The sequence below is a fragment of the Myotis lucifugus genome, unplaced genomic scaffold (assembly GCF_000147115.1).
Source record: "Myotis lucifugus unplaced genomic scaffold, Myoluc2.0 scaffold_3, whole genome shotgun sequence".
Classification (NCBI taxonomy): Eukaryota; Metazoa; Chordata; class Mammalia; order Chiroptera; family Vespertilionidae; genus Myotis; species Myotis lucifugus.
This window is the reverse complement of record NW_005871051.1, coordinates 20,483,707-20,503,909: the sequence shown is the minus strand read 5'-3', so window position 1 is coordinate 20,503,909 and position 20,203 is coordinate 20,483,707. Positions and strand designations below refer to the sequence as shown.

The window sequence follows — 20,203 nt, the reverse complement described above, 5'->3', positions numbered from 1 at the left end:
CAATTTTGGACAATCAAGTTTTTCTATACCTGCTGTTGATTGCTTGGTGGGTTTTAAAACCAGTTTCAGTTCTTGACTATGAGGAAATGTGCTTAGGTGTTTATTAACAATACATCAGTTAGAAACGGTGGGTGCAAAGCTGAGATTTTATAACATCAGTGACATATACAAAGGGGGTGGATGGGGATTGAGTCATTTAATGCTTTTTATCTAAAAAATAGCAGAGGGCTATTGAACGTAGTGCAAAGGAGATTGTGTGTATAGGAAAGCCCTCTGTACACTATGGAGTATCACAAAATACTGCAGTGAAAACAATTGACTCCTTGCTCTTTGGCACCATAGGTAGTGGAAAGCCCAGAGAAATCCTTCCCTCCCTTTGGTGGGATATGGAAGAAAGCAATTAATATTAGCACCCAGAGTTCTTAGCATCTCTGTGACGGCAAAACCCTTCATCACAAGGATATCATTAGTGCTCTGAAGCATTTAATTTGGATGCTTGACAGAATTTTAAAATGCACAAACCTTTGATAAAGAACAAATCCGAGCTGTGGCGTTGAAATGAGAAAGAAAGGGGGAACAAAAACCACCTTAAGCTCTGAGTAATTAAATTTAAATATGCTATTTGCATTAAGCAGGGAGAAGTATAAACTGTGGGCTTATCAGTGGAAGACCCCTCCAATAACCATCATCTCTTTAAATTCAGGTCCCAGGGAGGGGACGGAATCCTGCTGTGGTTAAGAAGTCATCTTCCCTCCAAACCTTGGCCATTGTGAACTGCTGACATCCATGCTTTAGGTTTCTTGACTTCTATACAGGCCTTTTTTCACCCTTCCTTGCTCACAGGCCAGAGACCTTTCTTCGCATCTGTTCCCTTCCTTCCTTATTCCCTCCACCCACCTAATTTGGGCCAGTAGTGAAATGCAGTCTGTTTCAACTAATTCACCCCTCCCCAGATGCCCCAAACTGTTGTGAATTCACTGCTTGTGATGATGGACCCCCCAAAAATAGTTTTATAGCCCGCAAGTGGAGGTTTGAAGTGAATCCATCCTCCCTTTCTTTTCTCCGTATCTCTTTTCCTCTTCTCCATTCCACTTGGGTGTCACAGGGACCAAACTGCTGCAGTAAAATGACTTGTAGGTGTTTAATGGCAAGTCATTGAGGAAGTGAATAAAAGAAAATTACAGCATTCACACCAGTGGGGAGCAAGGAGAACTGCTGAGCTTTTTAACCAAAGAAAGTTAAATTTACCATTTTCTTAAAAGGAGCCACCTCTGTTTGACATCAAAGCATATCCTGTAATTCTTCCTTGGGAAACGTACCACTGTTAGAAAGTCATGATCCAGCCCCTAATCTGTGCTGTTTCTATTTATCAAAAGCACACACAGAGATAAAACCCACATGTGCCTTCTGGGTGCATTGTGGTCTGCTCTTAAACCAAACGGAACCACAGGCACATGGCAAATGGGGATTCCATTTGGAAAACCTCCTCCGTTTCTCAGGGATATGTCAAATTTTGAATATGGAATAGTTTGGGGGAAGGGGAGTTTATCTTGGCTTTCTAATAGAAAGCTCAGATCATTTGACCTCCAAGCTTTCGTGAATTGTTTCTTTTACCCTCTTAGGTTTTGCTCCATCTTTAAAAATGATATTTTACTTGTTTCCAGTAGGTGTGTGGAGACAGTCTGTTTCCCATGCTTAATCTTGCTGCCCTTCCCCTGACTGCAGAGGGCTCTTTACTCTATTACCCTGACACTTCAACAATAATGTCCTTTGGATGCAATAGCTAATGGCTTCTCCTGGCAGTGACTGACTGAGCCTACATTAGTGCATCTTTGGAGAAACTTTGGTGTCACAGAATTCTCGAACAAGGGATGCTTGTGGCTCTTTCTGGATTTAGGATTATGATTTGAGGGTGGGGGAATCCCAACACCACTGCACCTTCACAGTTAGGAAGTCAAGAGGACTATTTGCATGTGCCCTCCAGATACAGAGAAGACATATTGAGTGGGTATCAACACCGCACTCAACCAAAAAGAGCGGTGCCTCAAAATGCTGCCTGTAACAGGTGCAGTGAAGCGAATTTTAATGTAAACTTACATTTGAATGACATTTTACAGGCTGTGTGTTCAAAAAAAAAGTTCAGAAGCATCGCAGGTCCCACAGAAAACAGACTCCAGTTATAATCGGAATTGTCATTCACTTCTCTCCTGATTGTCAATCTCTTAGTTAACCTAAATATCAAAACCAAATTCACCAAAGGTCATCTGAAACAGGTGCAGATAAAAAGTTGTTTTAGGGATGACTTTCTTCTGGTACTTTAGACTTAGAAAACCGTTTTTCCTGTCCACAAAGAGTATTTTAGATTTTAAGATTTAGTTCACTTTTATGCACTTGACAAATTTATTGAGCACCTACTATGTGCCAGACATGATCTTAGATAGTGGGAATGTAGGGATGAACAAGGGCAAGCCCTCTCTGTATCAAGATACATTCGAACAGCTCGCATGCTTATATCTGGAAGGGAAGGGGTTTTATAAATGGAAGAACCGAGGCAAGGGAATTTGGTGACTTGCCCAAGATGGCAACTAGTAACTATCAAACCTGGAATTTTACCCCAAATCATTTAAACACTGATCTCTTGTTCCAAACAAGTGACTAAAGAATACTTTAGGTATATGGGTCAGATATGTTTTCATCTGCAGCTCATTTCTTATGTCCTAGATGAGGGCTCTGCCCTCACAGCACCAGGGTGCTAGGGATTTCCTGAAAATTCTAATCATGTTTGCAGAAGTGCACCTCTTCTCAGCCTTCCTTTTTGCTTTTCTGCCAGTTTGTCCCTGCCAATCTTGAGCACACTCCCCAACCTTTTTCTAAGCCCTTCCATGCTTCTTTCTGCAAGCCGCACTGCATTTCTCCCTATTCTGGTTTCTTGTCTCGGTCACTGTTTTCATTCAGCCAAGTACAGACATCTATGGACCATTGGAAATTCTGCTTCAAAACCTTGGAAATTAGGAGCTTAACTGAATTAAATCATAAACATTTTTAAAAGCTCTCTTTCGATAGTTCTTATCTTTGTGATTTTTACATTTATCATTTACCTTTCTTTAGCCACACTATTGTCAACAAGCATGATCACCTTTTCTTGTTATGTATTATGTCAAAATTGTAGCCATTAAAGAATGCCTGTTTATGTCCACAAGCCCAGAAGTTTCCTAATAGCAGACATCTATTTTATCAAGGAAGTCTGGGTAAATAGGAATGCTTTTCAATCTAAGATGCAGCTCTCTCTTTCAGTAAGGATAGTTACTTCAGTCCTCAGCTTCCTCTTGGCTTTTCCTCTGATGCTGAAGCAGGTACATTACATGTCTAAAGCACTCACCTCTTTCTTCCCCCCATCGCCATGAGAGAATTTGGATAAAAAGAGGGTTCGAAGGAACTGTCTCCTCTTGAGGGCTAGAAAACGGGTCCTCTGAGTTGACATTAAAGAATGTCTTCTCTCTGAGGCTATTGTAAAAAATTTTCCATCTGTGGGGTGTTTTTTTTTGTTTGTTTATTTGTTTGTTTTCTAGTTAGGAAGAGTCTAAAAGATAAGATGGTACTTAATTTGATAACAAAGATTGTATTTGGTACCGCTTTGCTTTCCCTTCCTCTTCTTTGCCCTGTTCCATTGGTGCTCCTTCAGTATGTGCTTAGTGAGTCGGTGTTGTGGGAGAAAAGTGTGTCTATAAGGTCTCAGGATGTAAATCAGAGAAATGAGAGGCAAGCAGGACCTTTCCTCTGCTTGGTCTTCTCATGTTGACCAAAATTCCCACTATGAATTAGAAGCCCTCTTGAATTAAGGCATTTATTTTTCAAAGCTCCCACTGAATCACATATTTGGGATAAATGTTCAATCTGTGACTTGATCAGTCTATTGTTCTTCTTCTAGTCCTGTTAGCAAAGGGCAGAGCCCTGGTATACTGGGGTTCAGGATCCAGAACACTTCTAAATTGAGTAGGGTTGGCAGAGTTTACCGAAGTGTGGCAACATACTATCAATGGCATCGGAGACGGTTTTAGGGAAGACCCAGATGGAACCTTACATAATATTGAATTGCCCTGTGTGAAAGTTAGTTTCTTTTAAAATCTCTCATTCTCTAGCTTATCTCTTTTGGCAAAGCATGGAGAGGCAAGAGTTGATAGTATTATTTAGTTGATAGTATTATTTTACTCAAATGTTATTTTCATTTTTATGGTTACTAGCCATTATTGCAAGTGATAACAGTAATGGCATTTTTCCTTTCAAAATATTTCCTTTCAAAGTAGTATAGTGTGTCAATTTAAGAAAAAAATGTGACTTAAATCATAGTACAAGATACAGAGGTTTGTGGCAGCGATTAATTATATGGGTGACATGAGAAAACTGATTCTTGGCAACCACTGGAGTAGGGAAATGCCATTGAGAAATGCCATTGCCAAAGGCCCCCACTAGGGAAGCAAGCCACAGGCAGTCATACCCAGTAGGGTGATGGCTTCCAGATGTAGAGTTAGAGGCTGCCTTGGAAGCTTAGAAGGCAAGGCCAGGGGAGAACCCTTATGTGGCTTATAATGTGGTGCAATCCCCGTTTTCTCTTCTGTCCGAAGAGGCAGTGTGGTGGGGCCCAGCTTTTGCCAAACTGGTGTTCTTCTTATCAGAGAAGGTAAGGAGTACTCTTCCACAGGGAGAGGGGCTGCCATAGTATCCTACAATGCAGTGGCTTGTTTGAAGTACGTTTCTCAGTCAGACCTGCTCAGGGAATGCTTTTGTCACTGGCCTGATAAAAGTGCTCTTCTGAAAAACATCTGTTCACCAAGAACCTGGACTTCACAGCCGCAGGACATCATCCTTTTTGTGAATTAGAGCTATTTATTCTACTTTCCTCTTTAACCCCATTTTCATCCATTCGTATGACAGTGAGTCACTGTGCATACACTCTGTGCATATGAATTTTCCAAGTAGGGCTGCATTAGAAATAGTCTGTTAGTTAATGCGATCATATTGTTAACTCCCTGCCTGGAGTTTGTGGAGCGCCTTGGTTGAGCTCATATTGCCTTTGAATGGGCGCCGGACACCCCTGCTCCAAATTCTGAAATGGAAATCAGACTCATCTCCCACATACAGCAGCCGAGTGATAGCCCAGCTAGAGGGAACCATCTTAGTTAATCAGTGTACTCCAAGGGCTGCCAGGCAATTCTTTTCCGAGAAATCTGTTGATTATCAGGGTTTGACCCAGACCATTGCTGAGAGAAAGTTCATTTTATAACTTCATGATTTTCTTCCCTCCTGCTTTCTTTCTAATGGCCTTGCTTTTCTATTTCATTTCCCAATCCTGAACATCTGAGATTAAAGAGCCTCTTTTTATGGAGTGTATGCTAAAGTGCTCTGTTAGGCAATATATTCATTACCTGGAGTGAAATGGCTTTTCACAGCCAGGCAGCCTTCTTAGCTTCCCTGCTAACTCTATATTTAAGGATGTCACTCCTTGGGTTTTGCTGGGCAATGGCTCTGTGTCAACTAGTAAAGAAAGAGAAAGAGCGTGTGTGTGTGTGTGTGTGTGTGTGTGTGTGTGTGTGTGTGTTGGGGAAGGGGAGCTTTAGCTTTAATACAGCTAATGAGCACATTTCCATTTTTCATTTTCTTCAGATGTTCAGTGGCTTCCATATGTCTGCTGGGTCCAGTTGGGCATGAGTAACCTTGGGTTTGCCTTTGATGGAGGACATGTGAATCCACTGCATCTCTCACTAGTGTTTATGCCTGAGATCCAATCTGGAATTGCTTTGGAAGAGAAGGAAGGGGAGGAGGAGGAGCAGGAAGAGGAGGAGAAGAGGCATAGTATATGTGTGACTGTCACCGCACCTTTAACAGAGATACTGGGCTGTCAAATGACCACCTACCTCTGAGAGATGCTCCCTGGTGGCCTGTGCCATCAATATGCCTGTCAGATATGGTCAAGTGGGTTTGAAGCTAGTCCCCGTTCCCTTTTCAGTGACAATTTATTTTTTCCTCAAGTTAGGGTTTGGTGTGTGTGTGTGTGTGTGTGTGTGTCTCAGAGAAGAACATTTAGAAGACCCAACACTACCTTGTTGTTCCTCAGTGGCCATTTTTGATGTTTTCACTATTTGGGAATAAAAAAGAATATACATTCAATTTAGGAAGACCCCGTAATCTCTGGTTCTACAGACCAGCTTCATTAGATAAGGTTGCTGAATTCATGACTGCTTCCTCTGCTCCCTGGAGATAGCACATTAGTACCCTTGTCAGTCACAGTGGAGCTTAACAACAGCTGGCTGGGGCTGTGGCCCAACAGTGGAGAAGCAAGCATTAGATTGGTTTTATACATCTCAAATGTATCCTCCTCCCCACCCCTGACAACACACCGAGTGGAAGGCTGCTTTTGTGTCTTTCTCAGTGGAAAGGTTTGCTACTAGTAGGCAAAAGCAATATTTCAACTCTCATAAAATCATTGCAGAATGCCATGTATGTCCAGAGAGAACATCATTGCTTTATTTGTGTTCTTCATTATTTGCATGGTTGCGTTCAAACTGGAAACTTGCACTGTAATTAAGCAGTACTTTTATTTATATTGGAAAGTACGTAAATTGTTTGTCTGTGGCATTCCCTCTAGTTCCCTTGGAAGAGTTGCAAATCCTCTTGCTGGTATAAAATTAAAGACCAGTAAGATGACACTCGAGTAGGATGAGATGCAGTTTCAGTGAGCTTAAAGGGAAATTTTCCAAAGGCTTTCAAAGGCTTGCAGAAAATCAGAAGTAGACAGCATTCTCTATACCTGCAGCCTTTTAAGAAGAATGGTTACAGGTGCTGTGGACATGACATTGTAGACCCGTCGACCTACTAGGCTTTTACTTCAGAGATTATTTTTCTAAGACAAACCATGCACAAAAGGATACTGGAGAGAACCATTAAAATGGTGTATGGTATACTTTTGTTCAGGGGAAGAGCTAAAAGCGGATTGGGAGGAAGACAAGGCAATCCTTTATACTTTTCTTAAGTAAAATGAAATTACTGACTGATACCACTAATTTTTTCCCCCTGAAATAAACTGTTTTTTATTTTTATTGTTTTTTGTTTTTCTCAATAGCACCATCATCCATTGCTTTGGTCCAGGCTAAAGAGGTTACCAGATACAGTGTTGCCCTGGCTTGGCTGGAACCAGATCGGCCCAATGGAGTGATCTTAGAGTATGAAGTCAAGTATTATGAGAAGGTATTAATTGAATGAGCAAACTTCTGCCCTCCCTTTCTTTTCTTTCCCTCCCTCCCTCCCTTCCTTCTCCTCCTCCTCCTCCTCCTCCTCCTCCTCCTCCTCCTCCTCCTCCTCCTCCTCCTCCTTCTTCTTTTTCTCCTCCTTCTTCTTTTTATTTTTTTCATCTGTTTTTTGGCCAATTATAAATCCTGAAATACCAGTGAATCTCAAAGCCAAATGCAGTTTGCTTCATAATCAAATCCAATTATGAATTTTATGTATTAAGTTATCTTCAAAAACAGAAAAAAAATACATTGCATTCTAATGTAGCTATAATGTTTTCTTTCTAGTAATGGAATTTAAAACAGCTAGTTCTAATCTGTAACCTTCTATCAGGAGAGTGACTCATAAAAGATGAAATGATGATCTGCTTAAGTAGATCACTGCTATTCAGAATCAAGGTGTGGCTTTTGATGACTTTTAATAGAAAACCAGGGAAGAAAAATTCCATTCTTCTGCCTCTTAAAGTTATAGAAAGACATTATTTTTACAAATAACTTTTCTCCCTTAAGGACAGAATTCTGAAGGGAACTATTTGCATTCAAAGTTGTCTAGAAAAATGAGCAATTGTTTTCTCTTTTTAAAGATAATCATTTATTGGCTTCCTTATTAAAAGCAGAAAAAGGGGAAGGGTTTTTTGTGTGTTTTTTCATTGAAACCAGATTACAACATTTTTGACATTTTCTAGACAGAAAAGTAGAAAAAGACAAGGGACTTTCTTACAGTTATTTCTGTTAAATTGCTGTGTGTGGAGTGAGAAAAGCCATCAGTCATCACCTAATTGTCTTTTCTAAAAAAGATCATGGGTAAAGATCTGGCCCTAACCAGTTTGGGTCAGTGGATAGAGCATCGGCCTACGGACTGAAGGGTCCCGGGTTCAATTCTGGTCAAGGGCATGTACCTTGGTTGGGGGGGGTACATCCCCAGTGGGGGGTGTGCAGGAGGCAGCTGGTCGATGTTTCTCTCTCATCGATGTTTCTGACTGCTGTGTGTGGAGTGAGAAAAGCCATCAGTCATCACCTAATTGTCTTTTCTAAAAAAGACCATGAGTAAAGATCTGATTGTGCTCAGTGTCAACAATGATCATACAACTCTACATTTCTTTCAACATCTAGAAATAACAGTAGTATTTCTAACATTGAAGAAAATGTAGTGTTTAGAGAGTTAATCAAACTCCATTTTCTTTCAGCTTCTGAGTAGATTGGCATGGCTCCTTTAATTTTGTGCCTAGATAAGTGGAGGATTTCTTTTGCCATCTTCCTCTATTTTATCTTTCCACAATGTAGGATCAGAATGAGCGAAGCTATCGCATTGTCCGGACAGCTGCCAGGAACACTGATATCAAAGGTCTGAATCCTCTGACTTCCTATGTTTTCCATGTCCGGGCCAGGACAGCAGCTGGTTATGGAGATTTCAGTGAGCCCCTGGAGGTCACAACCAACACAGGTAAGAAGTTCTGAAGTTCTTTTGACCATTCAGGGCAAGTCCTATTGCAGGAAAATCCAAGGTATTGCACATCATTTTTGGTTAGGCAAACGTTTTGTTGCAATGAACAATGACTGTAACTTGGAAAACGTCATGCTATTTAGAGAAGAGCATTTTAAAATAATATTATTAGATCTGTTTTTTCATGTGATTGAAAAAAAAGGTCTATTTTGTTTGTTTTCAGCATTCTATAAACCATGAGAAATGAGATCACTGAACCAATTGAGAGTTGCATAGCTAGGAAATTTTCCTCCTGGGAAGACTGGAAAAAGGGCCATTTTTTTTTCTCTTTCCTATTTTTTTCTACGAATCTTTTTAAATCAAGTCAGACCATTTTTGTTTGTTCGTTTGTATGTGTGTGTGTATTAAAACTCTTTTGGACAAATATATCAACTCTTTCAACATTGTGAGTTGGACCAACTGGTTGATTAAGTAAAAAATATTAACAGAGGGTGTACCCATCAATAAGCAGGTTACATAAGATATCTCCACATCCATAATTAACTAACCAAAATTGAGCCCAGTTGATAAGGAGATGGTGGAGTAGAATTTTTGACATCAGTTCTAGAAAGTAATTATATTCACAAGTTATTAAGTAAATAAAAAAAGAACAAAAACAAAAGCAGAGGAGAAAGTACTCCAGAATTAAATTGGTAGGGGTTTGACATCCTTTGGGATTATCCTGGAAGCCTTCAAGGAGGAAGTGGCCTTTGAACTGGACACTAATAGGCAGGTTTTTGATAGTTTTGGGAGGTGTGGGAGGGAGAGGAACATTCAAAATTGCTTGTCCTTTCTGAAATTTCCCACTAAGGAATGCATCAGATTTTTATGTAAGAGTTAGGAGTAAGAGAAGAAAGGAAAAGAAGAAGAAGAAGGAAAAAAAAACAACCCACCTTCCTGGTGATGTTTACCACAGGATTTAATAAGAATCTTCTGGTTGAATTTTTTCATGCAATTATGAAAAGAATGCCCTTGTCTCATTAAGGCTGCCTTAGAAAACGCTGTTGCATGAATACTTAACGAAGGGCAAAGAGGCTGTGAGCATTCTAAATGGCTTCAGACATTTGAAACTTGTGACCCAGTCAGAAGTGCTCCCTCTTAGGACCTTCCCAAAGGTGATCCTTGTGTGACTGTCTTTACCAGTGCCTTCTCGGATCATTGGAGATGGGGCCAACTCCACAGTCCTTCTGGTCTCCGTAGCTGGCAGTGTGGTGCTAGTGGTCATTCTCATCGCAGCTTTTGTCATCAGCAGGAGGTAAGCACTTAAGCCACTCACTGAACCACCCTCCCTTCCCAGTTTTTATGAGGGAGCTTTTTGTCCCCTCCACACAAAGCTGAGGCTTTGATTAGCATTATAAACACAACATTTGCATCTCAAGCCCCGTTCTCTTGGCTTTGATCTCCCCACACCCCTCCTGGAGCTGCTGACTGTACCCTGGTGGGAGCTCTCAGAGTTGAGAGCCTGGAAAGACCCAACTAATTCCAGGAAACCAAGCTGCAAAGCAAGCCGGTGGGAGACTTCTAGATGCTCTAAGCTGTAAGGTGTTACATTTATATGTCTCTTAAGCTTGGACTTACTGCCAAAGGCAAAAAAGAGAAAGCCTTATAAAAATTGGGACCAAAATTTGTGCTCTGCCATTTGTCAGCTAAATTACTTAACCACTTTGAGTCTTGGTTTTCCTTTTATTAAACAGGGGTAATGATATCTGCTTCAAAGAGTTATTGATGGAGACATTTGATAGACAAAGTAGATAATATGGCACACAGTAGGTGCCTCAGCATTTCCAGACAGTATCCATTGAGTACACTGTAGGCATAGCATTATTCTTGGAAATAAACATAAAACAGCCAATTACTTAGTCTCTGTAACTTTACAATCTAACTTGAAATTTTAAAAACCATCTAGAAAAGAAAGAAGTAAAAATGGTTTGGCAGCATATTCCTTTGAAGCAGCTTTTCTTATTGCTGTTGCCTCCATCTGCTTATTAATACTGCCTGGAGCCTCTGGAGGGAAAGGGGTGGGAGGGGCGGGCAGCTGCTCTTCTTCAACCTGTGCCCACATCTAGGCCTTCTTTATCTCCTGTGAGCAAAGCTGCCCCTTCTCTGATCTCATGCCTATACCATCCACTGTTTCACAAGGTGAGGCTTTGGGCAAAACAAACAAACCCACAAAAATGCACAACCTAAAAATGTCAAAATGATCCTCTTAAACATAAACCTTTTATGTTAGGGAAGAGGAAAATGATACCCAGGAAGATGGCGTACTTGTCCAGAGTCATGACACTGGCCTAGAGGCAGAGCTTCTCTAAGACCCCAGAAGCCATGCCGGGCTCTCAGGCCACTGTGATCTTTGGCTATTTCCAAATATGCCTCTTGGCAAGTGACCATGCCTTTCCCTCGCTTTGGTGATACATTATAATTAAGGTGATGACCATATAGCTTACTTTGCCTGGATATGGTCCCAGTTGTCACATGTATTTATTAATATCACTCTCCAAAATGCCTATTATATAGAGATCAATTTTGGTCACTTTAACATAGTATAGAACAACTCCTCATGGTGTGTGGGAACCTACATTTGTCATCCTGCTAGCTTTTATTGGTGCAAAGTCTAAACTAGATAAGTTTGATCAGAGTATCTTGTTCCATCCTGAAGAAGTTAAATCTACCACAACTCTCATCCTTGTTGCTATAATGCACATATCCATGTATACATGCCTGATCCATCCTATGTGATGGTACATCTTGGCCTTCGGACACTTCAGCTGGCCTGAACAGAACTTGAATTTCCAGTGTGCTTTGCTTCCCTGGCATTGATTTTGGAAGTAAATCAAGATGGACTGCTTTCTTGTCCATTGCCATTTGATTTTGTGTCTGTATATACCTGCCAGGCATATAAACACTTGGGGAATGGTATGCATTAATATATATCCATCTGATAGTGGGAAACAGGGGTCAGATGGGGGAGAATAAAAATTACAGAGCATTTCTTTCATTATTACATATTTCTGCATTTGAAAATTTCACAGTATATATAAACAACTTCTGTTATCAGAAAATGTAGATGTTTAAAGGTCTAAAAATAGAAAACCATTATTAATTATCTTAACTTCTAAAAAATATTTGGTTGAAATCCTTCACCATGTGATTCGCAGAACCATTTGAGACAACTCATGTTACCAGGAAGTGGGTCTCTTCTTGTGTCTCCACCTTCTCTCTGATGTTGGTTGGAAGCATTTTCTAGTTGTAGTTCAAATTTCTTGGAGATTTACCTTTTAAAAAAATAATTTAAGTTTTCCTGAATATAGCAGTCAAACCAGAGTCATAAGTCACCTCATTATAAGTTTCTCTTGGATGCTCTTCTGCTTGGATGAAAAGGAAGGGAAATGTAATGCAGGAAGACAAGTTTATTAAAAGCCATAGCTCTAGAAAATAGCATCGCAAGCCTGATGACTTAATTTCCTCTTGGCTTTTATTGATCACTTTATTATTTAAGGCAGGATTGATAGCAGGATGCATCGGATTTCCAATTATGAGTCCCCACCTTAGAGAATTGAGCCTGTCGAGTTACCCAGCGATGATTCCTGGCCCTTCTTCCCCATTTAAAAAAAAATGTCACTTCCCAAGGCTGATAAACACTGCTTGGTGATTGGTCCTCAATGGATCATTTTTTAGAAAATGAAATGTCAACCCCTTGCCCTCCTATTGATTCTGCTTTAGTGTCGGCCATAAAGCTGTCATGGGAAGGCTGCCGGGAGCCAGGTAGCGACAGGTCTTGCTGGGGCGGATGCACACTCAGCTGATTCTTCTTCACACGCAGGCATGTGCTTTGTCATGTTCCTCGGCAAATGTTGAAGTGGGACAAGAACAGGTGAAGAGAGAGGAGACAAGTCTTGCGGATAAAAGTCTGGCCCATGCTTTTAGTGAGAGTGCAAGTGAAAGGTGGTAAATGGTACCCCCAAAGTAATCTCGTCACACTGCAGCCAGCAGTCCAGGAAAGCAACAATGAGACTCCCTCCCCTGGAAAGTGATGGGGCTGCTGCTGGCTTCTTAGAGCCACATAATATTGATGACAGGATGGATGCTAGAGACAGACCCCTTACAGAGTGATTCCCCCCGACCTGAATCCAACACTGCTGATGACATCTGAGGGTTTTAAGATGGGCAGGGACCCACAGGGTGAGTGAGAGAAAGTCTGACTACCTCAAAGAGAAAGTCTGTTTGGTGCTAATTTGTCCTTTAACAAGAGGAAACGGCCTCAGGCTCACAGCTGGTATCTTACTAGATTTTTTTTTTTTACTAGTAATTGTGTCATTTATTTCATCACATTGGGATTATGCTAAGAAGCCTGAGCTTTAGGCAAGCCAAAGTAAGCTTCATTTTTTTTAATGAAAAGATCCACATTTTTCTTTTGGCTAACTTGGATGTGTAAACATTTAGGGATCTTAGTGACAGTCCAGCTACTAAGTTTATAAACTTTATATACTTAAAATGATATGTTATGCAAAGTACGTTGACCACGATATGCTGTATGTTTTTACCGCCCACTTTATGTTAAGCAACTTAACTTACCTTTTTTATAGGCGTCTTTGATTAGTATCATCCCCATCAATCCAGTGATATTTTAAGGATTCTGTCAGCTTTTTGGGGAAGACAATTGTACTTGCTAACTGGATTGTTTATAAAGTGCAGCAGTTCTTGTACACCCCATGGGATGCTATCCCTAGAAATGTTACTGCAAACCACAAATGCACATTCTCTTAGCAGACAGCCTCATTTGCCCATTTGCCTATAGGTACATATTTGTAAACTCTACAGTGCAACCACTTTATTGCTTTTTGAAGTGATTTTTGGAAAGACTATTAACAGTGACATTATAAAATGCAATGATGAGGTCAGAACCTTTAGGATGAATGATGAAATGTGTTAAATTTTTCTGACACTCCATCCCCCTTTATAGTAATGATTTAATTGGGTTTCTTCCAGAAGCATCACAAATAGTATTAATTTGGGTTGCTTTAGGCTAGTGTATCTTCCCCAAATAGTACTTTATTGTTCGAGTATGAAAATCCCTTTTAAGAAAGGACCAGAACACGGGATGACTCTTTTCTAAGATCAGAAATAAGTATTGGCTGATAATCGAGCATAGCTACTTTGATACTGACCTTCTGATGATTGCAAGTGACTCTGGGTTTCCATTTATATTAGGGGTATAATATAAATTCTTTTGCCTGAATTAAGAAAAAGAAGTGAATTGACTTTAAGAAAAAAAATGAAGTGTCTATGACAAAATTTATGGGGGAGTTACACCAATGTTTCTTGTTTAGGAAACTGAGGAATTCTACCTCTGCCATCTCGTATATCAGGAACTTGAGGACTAAAGAGGCAGTTAAACAATTAACTGAACCAAGGTCACACAGTTGGTTAGTTGCTTGATCCAGACAGGAATCCATCTCTCCTGACTTCCAATACTGGCACAGATAGATTATTTTTATGTCTTCTTAACTGGAAATTTGACCTACATCAAAAGCTAACATCGACAGTTCTATCATACCAAAATTGTAAGAGTCTGTCAGTGATGTTGGTAATAGTTGTAATCTGTAAATTAATGTCAAGTCTAATAATGCGTACTATAAAGTCAGACATTGCAAGTTGGTTTTGTCTTCTTAGGAAGGTTAAGATTTGCCACTTTGAAGCCAACTGTTCAAGTAGTGCTAAACCAGTTACCATTCAGTCTGTATCTGCCTTTCCCTGGTGTCCTCATTGGAATATTATGATCACGTAGGAATGAATACACTTAAATGGTAGCCTAAATTGGCTCTGATGAAGCCATGTAAATTCATACAATTAGGGGCAGATGGTACTGCAGGAACATTTCAGAACGACCTTCCTGCAATCGTACGGTTCAATTCCAAACATTTCAAAATGTTGCTTGTGAAGAACATTTAGCCATCATTTGGTTCAAGAACAATGACAACTTAAGGAAGGGAATAAAGAAGGATGGCTTCTATGAATCATCATGAGTGATGCCACTGAATGCTAGAAAGGGTTCTCCTGGACCCGGCTAGTTATGACCTTGCCTTATCTTCTTCAATCTGCACTTTAGCTGAATAAATTACTTACCTTTTACTAATTAGTTTTGGAACAGTGAACCACATCAATCAAATCCATCCACTTGGTCAGGGAAGTTAGTATTTTAATAAAAGCTGGGTTTCAGCTGCGCCCCTGCTCTCTCCCCTCCACTGTTTGGTTTGTTTTATTGAGGATAGTCAAGGTGCCAGGAACAACACATTGGTTGGGAGGGCAGCGCAGGGGCTCCTGCTGATCCTCAACAAAGTCTGTTAATACCCTTATTGTGCCTCCCTTTGACAGAGGGAGGGCTTAGCTCCTTGGCTTTCAAAGTTTCACCTGCAGAGGGGACGCTTTTCTGTGACTCCTGCAGTTGAAAGTTTTCATGTTTCCTTCTGGAGCATTCGCTAAGCAACCACTCCCCTCCTTGCCCTTTTTAAATCAGCTTGCCCACATCTTAATAATTAGAAATTCTTCAACAAAGGTTTCCTTCTGCCATTCAGGTGATCTGCCTCGGAGATCAGTACAGAGTTAGCACATCTTGGGTCAGCCAGCCGGTGGTTTCCTCCGGGCTGGCTGACCCAATAACACACTTCAGTGGGCTTGCTTTCTTGGGACAATAAAGGCCACATTGTCCTACCCTGAGACAAGGAGAAAGGGTCATCAGGTGACAAAGGTAGAGCAGGACCGAGGCATTTGAGTTTTCAAGGTATTATTAAAAAGCTAATAGGCTACAATTAGCCTTTGAACAATAATTCCAGTGTTTCTTTTCCAGCATTCCCTGTACTTTTGTAGGGTCCTCTCCTCCGAGTCACACTGCAAAGTAAAGAAGTTTTGCCTCTAATTTAATTCCCCCTCCAGGTTTAGGAGTCTGAGGAAAGGATGGACATGTCAGCCTTATAATTAATGATCCCTGCCATTTTGCATTTCCTCCGGCTTAGCACGTATTTAATGAATGTGCTAGATATGAAACAGATAACCCCACCCCTGGGCAGCTTGAGGCCCCTTGTTTCTATAGGTGCATACCAGCGTTTTTTTATGAGCTTAGTCGGTACCAAAGCTCTCCTGCTGTATGCATTTCCCCTCCCCTGCCTCTTTTTAAAGGAGAGATGTTCCAATCAGTATTGGAGATCTAAAGTGGTTTAAAAGATATACTTGTAATTTTAGATAATGCTTTTAGGAGCTCTGATAAGATACAATCTCTGAGGCTGGCAGGATCCTATCACTCCCTTGGGACGAAGCCAGGAGGAGTTTCCCTGACATGAAATGTTGTTTTCATGGTCCCTGACTTAACACTCCTGTTTCCTTTAAAAGGGGAAGGGTGGGGAGAGGTTTGGATGGGACTATATCTTTCTTACTAATGTTTGGTTGCAGCATGCTTAAACTTGCTTAGTTTCCTTGATGAAGAAGTGGATTTTGAGAGCAGAGTGGAATACAATTTAAGTGGATTTACTGACATGCAATGTAAAATTACTTATCTTTAACTCTCATGCTATCGTATAGCTTCATCTGCACTATGAGAAGTATGTGACGTGTGAGCCAGATCAGGGCAGACACAGTCTGGTACTTGCTGAGAGGGTCATGGGTGGATCTCTTCCCTGCTGCCCCCATCCCCTTGTCTGTACAGTGGGACTGAGTGTGTGTGTGTCTGCCTGATTGCTCTCATAGAGTTATGGTGAAGATGCAACTAAATAGTAGATGTGAAGACTGTTCCAAAAGTGAACTACAAACTAAAAAGACAAACTGTTATTTGGGACTGAATCATACATGCTTTGCCTTAACTATCGTAACTGGGTCTCTGTTTACTAAGCTGCTTCCTGCTTTGCAAACAGTTAGGGGAGGAGTAATGAGAGCACTTTGAAACGTTAAATACAGTGCAGAAGTGCAAGGTGTTATTATTTGCAAGGGAATTACACACACTGAGGGACGTCTGTTGGCTCCGAGGGGCTGACGGTGGAGCTGGCTCCTGCATTGCTGACAATGAGGAGAAGAATGCGGTGAGAGGCCTGGAACATGTGACCGTGATAGGGCTGCCTCTGTCCTCGCCTGGCTTGATAGGTTCTTCTCCCTTTACATGATCATCTGCCCTCAATACTCGTTCACAGTCAGGAATTGGTTACCAGATTCCAACAGGACCACACTGGCCTTCGGGGAACCTTTGTCACCTCAGAGCCTCAGTTTCCTCATATGTAACAGTCTTGACTGATCTCCTCTTTAAAGCTCTGAGAAAATACAAAATGGTTATAAACTCCAATGTCAACTTGACATTTTTGACAGAAACATAAATGTACGCATTGTATGCATTAATTTGGTCTCATCTTTCCAAACTTTAAAGATCTGTAATAGCAACTGAGTTAATTTTTCGATTTCTTTATGTGATATTTATACACATATATATGCACACACATCCTATATATAAAAGCCTAATATGCTAAGTATCTGACTGTTTGTTCGACCATTAGACCAGTCGCTATGACGTGCACTGACCACTAGGGGGCAGATGCTTCGACTGGTGGTTTAGCTTGCTGCTGGGGTCCAGCCAATTGGGACTGGGAGAGATGGGTTAGACACGCCCTGGAGCCCTCCTGCAGCTCCTCCTCAGCCCCGATCATGCACCAGTGGGGTCCCTTGGCCTGACCTGCTCCCTCTAGCAATACTGGCTTAAGTTTTATATATAATAAAGATTTCTGAGTCCCAAAACTTTATAGCAAAGCCAAATCTCACTCCTAGAGGGTATTTGGAAAAATAGTGAATGCCAACTGCAAGGCCATACACCATTTTTTGGAAAGAGAATTAGACTACAAATGGAAACTTCTCATTTTCACTTTTGCAAATTTTCTACAAACTCTTAAGGAATGTAATCTAGTACAAAGAAAATATTTACCCTTGAAAGTTCCATTAATAATTGAGGATTTTTGTATTCAGCAGCTGAAACCAATAACCACAAGACTATTGCTGTAAGAATATCATATAATATGATAATGAGTTACCTATCACATACTGAACATTATTGCTATTTGATTTAGGCAAAATTCTTCCATGGAAACTATTTTAACTTAGAATACATATGTGGAACTTAGCCAATAAATTTGTAATCTATCTTCAATAATATACATTTCTTTGAGGATTTGAAGTTGTAATTTTTTATAAAATATTTGCTTTATCACCTCAGTTTAATATAGTGGTTAGGAGCAGAGGCTCTGCATTCTGACCACTTGTGCTGGAAACCATGATTCACTAACAAGATGACAGATTATTTACCTTGTTAGTTCACTTCCATAAACCTCAGTTTTCTCATCTGTGAAATGCTTGACATATTATGGTATCAAAAACTTATGTTCTTTCAGCTTTTGAAATTTGTTTTCTATTTTAATATTTTTTAATAGACGGAGTAAATACAGTAAAGCCAAGCAAGAGGCAGATGAAGAGAAACATTTGAATCAAGGTACGAAACATTGGATTAGAAATAATTTTAGTTTTAGACCAAGTCTCCTGTTTTCAGTTTAGAAATGTCTGAATAATATTCACATAGCTGTTCATATTAGATTCCTTTTATAGGATTATCTAAATAATATACTTTGGGGTATCAAACTGAAACTGGTCAATGGGGATTCTTGAAAGTGAGATTAAAGATGGGGGTTGGGGAAATTCCTTTAGAGCCTTCCCCCCCACCCCTTTTTTTCCTTCTTTTATCCTCCACTCTGAAAAGATATTGGTCTAGCTCAGTGGTCAGCAAACTGTGGCTCGCGAGCCACATACGGCTCTTTGGCCCCTTGACTGTGGCCACGAAGTTTCAATCGCACTGTATGTGCGCGCCCACACGTGGTATTTTGTGGAAGAGCCACACTCAAGGGGCCGCAGTTTGCCAACCACTGGTCTAGCTGGCTCATTTTTGTAGTTGGGTGGCAATAAACAGGTAAGAAATTTTTTTTTCACATTTGAAGGTAACAATTTTGGAGAAGGAATAAGGAATTGAGCTGTAATTGCTATACCTCCTCTTCCCCCAATATGTAGAATTCAGGACCATCAGTATTTCTTTAGTGGATTCTAGTTCTTTTGATCCAAAAGGGATCAATGAATAAATTCAAAGAATTGGCTCTAGAATGACTTGAGGAAGAGACAAGACTTTTAAGTGGACAGAGGTTGATAACCCTTCAGGAACACTGTTCATTAGAAACTCTGAGATGATAGCACAGTACTCTCCATCTGCACTGGCCAATATGTTAGCCAACAGCCACATGTACTGTTGGATACTTGAAAAGTACCTAGTGTGAAGGAGAAAGTAAATTGTAAATTTTATTGCATTTTAACTAATTAACATTTAAATAGCAACATGTGGCTAATAGGTCCCCTATTAGACAGCGCCAGGAGGTAAAAGGAAGAGAGAGGCTAGCAGTAGGAAGAATAATCTTGAGAAAGATTTTCTTGGGTGAAGTATCTAAAGTCATAAAGGCTATGTAGGGCTTGACAACGTTTTATTATTTACCTTGTTTTCTTAAACATTTTTTAATTTGCACGATGTATATATTTTTAAAAACAAAAATGTAATTTTTCTGTGATAAGGACAAGACTGACAGGCCCAAAAAATCAAAGGGATTGGGACATTCATTGTCTTATACCCTCTCAGTGCCCCCAAGCCTCAAGAGCTCAGGCAGGGGAAGGAGAGGTGTGAATGCCAGCAGAAAGTTCCCAGGAATTATAGTGCATCCCCCGGTGGTTCCAGAGGTCACATTCTGAATTTTTTTGCAAGTGGCTGTGGGATATGGCTAAATTACACTTTCTGGTATTCAAACCATTCACAGTTAGGCTACCTTTCCTTAGCTAAAGCTTCCAGGTGAGCTTCAATGTCTTTACTTTTTCCCAAAACAGAAAAAAAAGTGGAGATCCAATGGAGAGGCTATATTCTCAATCAATTTGCTGAGATGATCCCTCTTGTCTATTTTAACCTAGGTTTAATCTTACTTTGTTAATTGTTGGTCACATATTTAATTGGTCCAGATATTGGGCAAAAAGGTGACACCATGTAGACAAGGCCAGTTGAAAAAGAAAGTTCTTATTATCTCACTAAAGGAGGATAGCTGGAGATGGTGGGTAGGATAAGGACAACTGATGAGGAAACAATATTCAGTTAACACATTCCAAATTTCCTTATAGAACTCTCATTTTCTCCCTGGGATGAGTTGTTTTTTAAAAAATTTGTCCTTGAAGTGTGAAGATATTTCAGGAAGTCAGGCGAGCTGCAGCCACTTAAGTAGTTAACGATTCTTTGTTTACGCACTAATGACAACCAGAGCAAGAATTTAAACATTGTCATATGTCTACACCAAGTCTGTTTTATCGTGCTAAAAAAACGTTCCCTGTGCTAAGT

General features: G+C 40.4%; 1 protein-coding gene across 11 annotated transcripts in view; it reads left to right on the top strand.

Moving 5' to 3' along the window:
- Positions 1 to 20,203, top strand: part of EPHA4 (EPH receptor A4) — a 136,541-nt gene that overhangs the window by 92,787 nt on the left and 23,551 nt on the right. For 10 of the 11 annotated variants that reach the window (XM_023761713.1, XM_023761722.1, XM_023761704.1 and 7 more), the window contains 4 exons: positions 7,118 to 7,242; positions 8,568 to 8,727; positions 9,910 to 10,021; positions 18,222 to 18,280. In XM_023761713.1, the coding sequence (XP_023617481.1) occupies positions 7,118 to 7,242; positions 8,568 to 8,727; positions 9,910 to 10,021; positions 18,222 to 18,280 (456 nt within the window). The remainder of the gene's footprint in view (positions 1 to 7,117; positions 7,243 to 8,567; positions 8,728 to 9,909; positions 10,022 to 18,221; positions 18,281 to 20,203) is intronic. The other variant, XM_023761739.1, reaches the window with a different exon arrangement.